Genomic DNA, 8,071 nt, shown 5'->3' with positions numbered 1-8,071 from the left:
TCACCATTGTTTGGGCTCGTATTGACCCCTGGTCCGGATTAGGCAGCGGCGGCTTTCGGCTTTACAGCCCCGCCGGCCTAATGAGGCCGGGACGCGATGGGGCGCGGAGCGTCCTCGGAGCCCGGATGCCTAGGGCCCTGTAGGCGGAGGTCAGAGGGTCAGACCGCGAGAGAGGACCGACCCTTGGATACGGGCAGGTCCGTGGCGCTCCGGGCCTCCCGAGAGAATCGCTAGAACTTGTGTGTGCGGATGTTCAGAAGACTGAGGGGGGGGGGGGGGAAATGACAGCGGGGGAGCAGGAACCCAGACTTGGGAAACCCTGGTCTTAGCTCCCAGCAAAACCCAGTTTGGGCCTCCACTGCCAGCTCAGCCCAAATGCCAGGGGAGTGTCAGCCCTGCAGGGGTAGGCTTGGCCATGCATCCAGAAACTTAAGCTCTTTGACTTGACAAAAGTCATTTAGTTAATCAAGACTTTTTTTTTTTTTTTTAGGGTTACAGAGAATCGAAGAAGCTGGGCGCCAAAGGCAGAGACACCAGGTGGTGAGACAGTAGAAATGGAAGGGGCGAGGAATTCCTTTAAACTTTTCTGGGGAGGCTTGATGAGCATTGGGTCCTGATTGAAGGTCTCCCCAGTCTTAGCTGCAGAGAAGCCAGATTGCCTTGTTGAGCTTGGACCGCAGTCCTTGGCCTTTAGAAGTGGATAGAAAGCTAGATTTCTGTCTTCATGGCTTAAGTTTGGGAAACAGATACCTCTCCCCACCCACCCCCCTTTCTACCCAGCATTGACAATCTTGTGTTAAATCAAGCGTTTTAAAAAGGATATGGACTTTTAACAAATACCGTGCCAGGTGGAAGGAAAAGAGGTGACCATTAAACCGAGCTGGGGCTTCACTCCTGGATTGCGACCGGACGTTACAGTTTCCAGTTGATCCAATCGGGAAGAGTCGCAAGGTTGTTGGCTTTGTGAGTGTGTGTGTTTCCCTCATATTAGCTTGCTTTTATTTATTTATTCATGTATTTCTTCCTTTATTTAAAACGAGGGAAGTGTTTTTATTCTCTATGGGGGAACTTGACCAAAAATTTTAAAATGTCAATGTGCATTTCCAGAGGCAGACGGGGGATGGGATCTATTTTCTATCAGAATAGTTTTTCTTTGCCACAAATGCCATGGGAAGAAAATACAGCCTATTCAAGGAAAAAAGATACTACTCCCAAATTAGAAATGTAATTAATTAGTAGGATTTTAGGACACACACACACACACACACACACACACACACACACACAATGGTTTAGGAATTCCAGGCTTACTAAGGAAAGATCAAAGTATTTGTGTCTCCTAAGAATACTGGGGAGGGCAGTTAAAGACAAATTTGAGTGAATAATCTTATCACCAATCCATCATTCCACTTCCATTTAAGGTTAGGTTAGGTTGGTGGAGGATTCTCAGGAAAAAATAGTAAACTCTGGAAGCTTAGTGTGTACTACGTGAAAAACAAAAAATAATACACTTCTGCTTTCACAATAGAACACATCATAGCCAGTCTTATCAATGCACTTTCTGAAAACTCGCAGAGTATTTAAAATGGTCTCTGGTTTGAAGTGATAGAAAATCCAGAAATAGGAATTTGGTGTAGCACCCTCAATGTCAAGGTCAAGATTGGAATGCTGGGAGTGAGAGCAGTAGGCTGACCAGGGTTACCTGCTCATCAGTGTTGTCATCCCAGTCTCTCTTCTCAGCACTAAGCTCTTGCCTTGGCTATTGCTAGAAGAAAGGGGCAAAAGCTCCAATTTTCCACAAACCAAAAAGGTCGCCTCTAAAGCAGTTTACAGTTACAAACTGTCAATAATGAATTTGTTGTTGAAATAGATGAGTAGATAACTTAAAACAAAAGGAGGGGGGGAACCAACACAACCCAGACTGTTTCAGCTGTATCTGGGGAATCAAAGTTTCCTTGAGACATTAGAAGTTCTCTAAATATTTCAATTTATGGTTCATTTATGTTAACAAAAAAAAAAAAAAAAAAGATAAACCAGGCACCAAATACCAAAATGTCATAGCATAAATAAGATGTGCCAAGACTTTATTTCTTTTTAAAAAAAAGAACAATGAACAAAATTCTAGAAATAAAATTATAATACCAAAGTGACCGCCACCAAAACACTAAGAGCATTGCCCCTTAAAAGAGTTCCCAGAAGGAGGTGCTTAATAAGCCTATTCATTACATTTCTAAATACAATTCCTTATTTCCACCTTTCTATTTGCTGACCTGCAAACTCATTATTCATGCAGATTGGGCTCTCAATATTAAACAGCACCCTAAATTAATTAATAAAAAGGTCTCTCAGTACTCTATCCACTCCAACCCCCCAAAATAGCAATCTATTACTCTCTTTTTGAAATTATCATTGTAAAAGAACTCTTTTGTCCAAATGATTTGCTTCACTGAAGATTAATTGGATTGATATTTTATCACAAAGCAAACCAGAATTTTTCTTTGTTATTGATTTTAATGGAAACAATGCTCTTAACATTTTTGCCTACAAACCACAAAGTTTAAAAATACATATTTTGCAAATGCTTTTCTTCCCATAGTATCAACTCAGAACTGCTGCAATTGTTACACCGCAATATCATTGTTAAGAATACCTGTGATAATTATGAATTGAACTATGTACAGCAAAACAAATCAGCCTTTGCCTTCAAAAACTGAAAATGGACTAGGATTCTTTGAAGAAGCACTTTAATCTTTAGTAAGCACTGTTCAACTGGCCTTACTTCTTGCCACTGTTCCAGACAATATGCTATCTTTTGAAAATATATAAATAGCTAGATAGACTTGATAGGCAGATTCGAGTAGATAATTCATAGGTACAAACATATATAGGTATATGGGTGATTTCTAGATAGAATAGACAGACATGCATCCTGCCACAATGTTCATTTTTATGTAAGGTAATAAAGAACTAAGGGACACAAAATTCATTAGGTTACCTTATGTTTACATTTGTAGGGCAAGGATGATTAAATCCAGCTTCTCAGTCTTTGAAGTACAAGATTGAGATGTCATGGCCCCTAACTGAATTGAACAGTAATATTTGATTTGCATGCCGAAAATCCAGGACAAACACATTAAAACTCGAAGTTAAACAACCATCTGAGCTATTGATAAAGAAAGGAGGGTCTTCCCAGATGGAAACTGACACTGTAAAGAATCTCAACTGCAATAGAAAAATAATTTAACAATTTAAAAAAGGGATCTGAGTGAGTTATAAATACCAGCAAACAAGATTTAATTGGATCACATCTCCTATTTGCAGGAGGCTGTTACAAAATAAGAGAAAGAAGTCAGTGGTTCCAAAATTGTAAATTGTGTTCTTCTTTCAAAACAATAAAATTTTTAATGCTAAAGCAGTTATAATCAAAAGCTGTACAGGATTTGTTAGAAAACATTTATCCATAAATATTGTTCAGTTCCCGGCACTTGTAGCAATAATTAAATTACAAACGATAAATATGGCATCAATGGATATGTATTTACAAAAAAAAAGTTATTACAAAAGGCAACCGCATACTAAACGTCACAATCTGTGTAGAGTAACATCACATCCTCAGCCAGAAAAAATACTGAACAACAGTTTCGACCCCATTAGACAAAAATACATTCACAAGTGTAATGCTTTGAGGAAAAGTTCAAGACATAACAGGACTTTGGCACGGTTTAAGACTGTGAGAGTTTCAACAATCACCACTAAGGCGAAGAAGAATTTCCATTAGTTTACCACCACCATCACCACCACCGCCACCACCAAAGCTTCTATAACTTCCTCAAGAAATAGGACAAGTGTTAAAATGAATTGAAGGAGTTGAGGGGTGTGGTGGGTGGAGAGTAGAGGAAGGAGGGAGATAAAAAGATGTTTAAAGATTTTTTTTTTTAATCCTTCAAATGCTAAAACATATTTTCTAATCCTGAGAGAAAAGGGCATGGTTACTTTTAGATCTTGCCCAAAACCTTCCTAGATAATTGCAATTAACACTTCATTTCCATCTGATTAGTCTCAGTTTTCTTTTTTTTAAATGCATTTGGTCCATTCTATAGATATGACAGGGTTTGTGTGTGTCCTCAGACGTACCATTCGTTAAAATTGGGAGGAAGTCCAGGGTTGTGGCTGGTGCTAGTTTGAACTGCAGAAGGGGTTTTAGTGGTATCTTTACTGTTTGCAGAAGCTATAGCGGGTGGAGTGGAAGATTCATAGCCTGAACTGGCAGCAGGGGAGGAATCTGACCCTTGAGATTCATGAACCTAAAATTAACATGTATATATTATAATGAATATAATTCCAACTGGCAACGTGCAAGCAAAAATTCGATCAACGTGAGAGCAAGACCACCCAGTGACCCACTTAAAAGAGAAATAGGTTGTTTTGGGGTGTTTCTTTTTCTTTTTTTCCTATTTTCATATAGCCAACGTCTAGAAAACCCGGTGGTGTTCGCCAATGAAATACTTTCAACCCTAAGACTGGCATTACAGGAAAGGAATAAAACACTAGGCTTTACTCATGCTCCTTAAAAGAATTCTTTCGCTGGGGATGGAGTGGGATAGCAGTTATTCCCTGGGGTTCTAGAAAATACTCAGGGCCCAGATTTTGCCAAGCCTGGTTGGGCTTGGGAAAGCGAGGCCAGAGAAGAGACACAGGGGCCTTGGGCACTGCGAAGTTTTGGACAAACGTGTGGGAGAACCAGATTGCTCTCCTTGGTTCTATTGTTTTATCCACAGCGAAAGGGCGAATAATTGAGCCAGTCCCCGGGTTCGGCGCGGCCACTCGCGGTTCCTCACCCTGGCGAGCTCGGCTAGAGTTTCCCAGTAAACAATCCACTGTTCCCTTCACTGCCGCCTCCTCCCTGGCCACCTCCCCCTCTAGGTTCCCAAAGTGGGTTCAAGGTGTCACCGCTGGAGCAAATGGGATTTAGCGTGGAGGATAGAGGGGCTGGCAGCGCGGACGCTTGGGTTCCGCGGCCGGGTCCCGGGCTGCGGGTTTATAAACCGCCAACCGCTAATAAAGAGGTAATTACCTTCATGTGTTTGCGCAGAGAGCTCGGGTGCGTGTAGGACTTGTCACACACTTTGCAGATATAGGGCTTGTCCGAGGTGTGCACGTGCATGTGCTTCTTGCGGTCGCTGCTGTTGGCAAAGCGTCGGTCGCAGCCCTCAAACTCACATTTGAAAGGTTTCTCACCTGCGAAAGTGAAATGCGCAAAAGAGGGGAGAGTCTGGTCAGGGCCTGAGCGTGACAGGGCAGAGACTGCGCGCCCCAGGCCGGCATCTCTTTTCCCTGGAGAAAAATGGAGAGCGCTGCGTGAGCCCGCTGGCCAGAGGAGTAGTGGCCGGGGGCGGGGATGGCGCAGGGCCAGCCCCGAACCTGACGGCCCCTTTGTTCAAGAACTGGGAAGCCCTAGCCTCGTCTAAAGTTCCGCTAAGTTGGGGTTCAACTCCAGCCTGCCCAGGGTTCCCAATCTGCCGCCACCTAGGAGAGGTAACCCAGCCAAGGCAGGACAATGGGCCGAGAACCCACACCACCCCGTTGCGACTTGCTCTTTGTATGTTTTCACTTGCCGCTTTCAAATGCTGGCTTTTTACCAAGTGAGCCTAGCGTTAAAAGTCGGGGTAGCGGGGCTTAATGTTGGCAGAGAAAACGATATAAAACGCAGAGGGTCCAGACAGTTTTGCAAGATCCTCTGAACAAGGCTCAAAACTGCGGTGCCTTTACCGGCTGAGCTTTCCTCCTGGAGGACTGAACTGAACCTGGAACTCTAAATAAAAATAGTTTGACAAAAGTATCCGTCATTTAATTAGGAGACGTGCCAATCAAGAGTAAAAAAGAGCGGAAGTAGCCTAAAGTTAGTTTTCATTAGCATTTCTATGGGTGCTTTCCACGAATGTGTGCCGGGAGCTAAGTCGTTTGTAAGCAATCCGCTCTCAACACATTCGGAGTCTCTTCATAGTAATCCAGAAAGAGAGACAAAAAGAGGCGGCGCCAGCTTGTTCCTGGGCGCGAGAAGGTCCCCAATTAGTTCCTTGGAGACCGCAGAGCCGGCTGCCCGGGAAGTCAGAAGTGGGTAAAAGCGCCTAGAGGCAAGGGCAGAGGGGGGCCTGGCAGCGCTTCTCTTCTAAATGGCCGTCGATGCCCACCCCCGCCCCCGCCGCCTCCTTGGCCGCCAACCCTCTGTCTCGCGTACTCCGGGATCGCTGCGCTCGCCTGTTCACCCCCTTACCTGTGTGGGTCCTCTTGTGGATCTTGAGGTTCTCAGAGCGGGCGAAGATCTTCCCGCAGCCTGGGAAGGGGCACGGGAAGGGCTTCTCGCCCGTGTGCACTCGGATGTGGTTGACCAGTTTGTACTTCGCCTTGAAGGACTTGCCCTCACGGGGGCACTCCTCCCAGTAGCAGACGTGGTTGTTCTGCTCCGGGCCCCCCACATGCTCCATGGTGACATGCGTCACCAGCTCGTGCATGGTGCTGAAGGTCCGGTCGCAGCTCTTCTTGGGCCGGCTGAGCTGAGCCTCGTCGATCCACTTGCACGACAGCTCCTGCTTGATGGGCTGACGCATGTAACGGAAAAAGGCGCCAGGCCCGTGGTGGGCAGCCACGTTCACGCCCATGTTCATGTTCATGGGGTTGTAGTTGGGGAACTGCGCGCTCGTGGCATAAGGGTCCGTGCGCGGGCTGGCCACCGGGCGGTACGGGTCGGCACGCCCGAACAGCTCCCCGCGCAGCCCCAGGTGGACCTGGTTGTTGTCGACGTGCCCGGTGGGTGACGGGTGCCCGGCGCCCTGCTCATGCAACCCAGGGAAGAGCAAATAGCCAGGGGGTTCGGGGATGGCCGCGGGCGCGTGCAGGCTGCCCGCCGACCCGGCGAAGAGCCCATGCTGCCCGCTGCCCGAAGCCGCCTCGCCGAGCCCCGAGCCGCGCTGGCGGAACAGAAAGTCGCGCGTGGAGTTAAAGGCGGCAGAGGCGGCGCCGCTGTAGCTGGGCACCTGGCTGGCGTGGTGGTGATGGTGATGGTGATGGTGGTGATGGCCCAGGGCGTTAGCATAGCCCGAGCCCTGGGGCGTGAACGCGGAGCTCTGTCCCGAGGACAGATCGTGAGCCGCGGCGGGGCTCAACTTGAAGGCAGCGGCGGCGGCGGCGGCGGCAGCGGCGTGGGACGAGTCCCCGAAGGGGTTCAGCCCCATGCCAGCCGACTCGCGACTGGGCATCTCGTGGTGGCGAGGAGCGCTGAAGCTGCCCACTCCCAGCCCGGCGAACTGCGGGCCTCCGTCCAGGAGCATCGTCATGGGTGAGGCGATCTGGCGGAGGTGGGTGAGCGGGTGGACAGACGAGGTGATCGCCGAAGTGGCCCAGCTGGAGATGAGCGGTGGCCAGGGGCTGTTCAGAGCTCTCCAAGGCACGATCAGGCACTGCAACTTTCCGTGGCTGCTCGAGTCTCCTGCAGAGGGAGAAAAGGGAGAAGAGGGAGGAGGGGAAAAAGGAGTGGGAGGGGAGAGGGCGAGAGGGAGGAGAAAGGCTCGGGACTCGTCTGCTGGAACTAACTACCACGCGCGCACAAAGACAAATAAGCAAAAGAAGCGGTGGCCAATGCAGGGGCCACTCCGGCAGGCGCCCTGCCCTCCCCAAGCCCGGACCGCGCGCCAGCCGCTCCAGGCACCGGCCTCTGGCGGCTGCGCTCGGCGGCGGGCCGGGCAGCAGGAAGGCTCCGTCCTCCCGCTCCGCGCGCCAGTCCCAGGCTCTTCGCCACCAGAGTAATGTCCTTGGACTGATAAAGTCAATCACTCACTCCTCGCACATAAACCGAACGGGCGGCCGCCGGCGCGCGCCAATGGGGAGCCGGCGGGCCCGCGGTCAGCTGACTCCCGGCCCAGCAGCCCATTGGCCGCCGCCGCGCTGATTGACAACGGGGCTCAGGGAACATGGCAGCCGCGGCCGCCCGGGCGCCGCTGATTGGGCCGTGGCCGGGCGCCTGGCAGGTGAGGCGGCGGGCCCTGCGGCCGCGCGTGGTTAACGCGGGCCGGCT

At 49.2% G+C, this 8,071-nt stretch overlaps 1 protein-coding gene across 1 annotated transcript; it reads right to left on the bottom strand.

The window, feature by feature from the left end:
• Positions 1–4,031: 4,031 nt before the first annotated feature.
• On the bottom strand, positions 4,032–7,344 carry ZIC3 (Zic family member 3). The gene is made up of 3 exons (XM_006881826.1): positions 6,275–7,344; positions 5,075–5,238; positions 4,032–4,304 (listed from the first exon to the last, which is right to left on the bottom strand). Exons 1-3 carry the CDS (start codon positions 7,332–7,334, stop codon positions 4,125–4,127), a joined length of 1,404 nt encoding a protein of 467 aa, XP_006881888.1. The 5' UTR covers positions 7,335–7,344; the 3' UTR covers positions 4,032–4,124.
• Between the last annotated feature and the right edge of the window lie 727 nt (positions 7,345–8,071).

Source organism: Elephantulus edwardii, unplaced genomic scaffold, assembly GCF_000299155.1.
Source record: "Elephantulus edwardii isolate Elephantulus edwardi_28Jun2011 unplaced genomic scaffold, EleEdw1.0 scaffold00016, whole genome shotgun sequence".
Taxonomy (NCBI): domain Eukaryota; kingdom Metazoa; phylum Chordata; class Mammalia; order Macroscelidea; family Macroscelididae; genus Elephantulus; species Elephantulus edwardii.
Note: the sequence above shows the minus strand (reverse complement) of the source record. Positions and strands in the feature narration are given on the sequence as shown.

What these genes read in the sequence shown, in the direction of transcription:
- ZIC3 (XM_006881826.1), bottom strand. Translation starts at nt 7,334, where the DNA reads ATGACGATGCTCCTGGACGGAGGCCCGCAGTTCGCCGGGCTGGGAGTG. An exon ending in CCACAAGAGGACCCACACAG is followed by an intron (nt 5,239 to 6,274) that starts GTAAGGGGGTGA and finishes TCACTTTCGCAG; the next exon opens with GTGAGAAACCTTTCAAATGT. An exon ending in CTCTGCGCAAACACATGAAG is followed by an intron (nt 4,305 to 5,074) that starts GTAATTACCTCT and finishes TGTTAATTTTAG; the next exon opens with GTTCATGAATCTCAAGGGTC.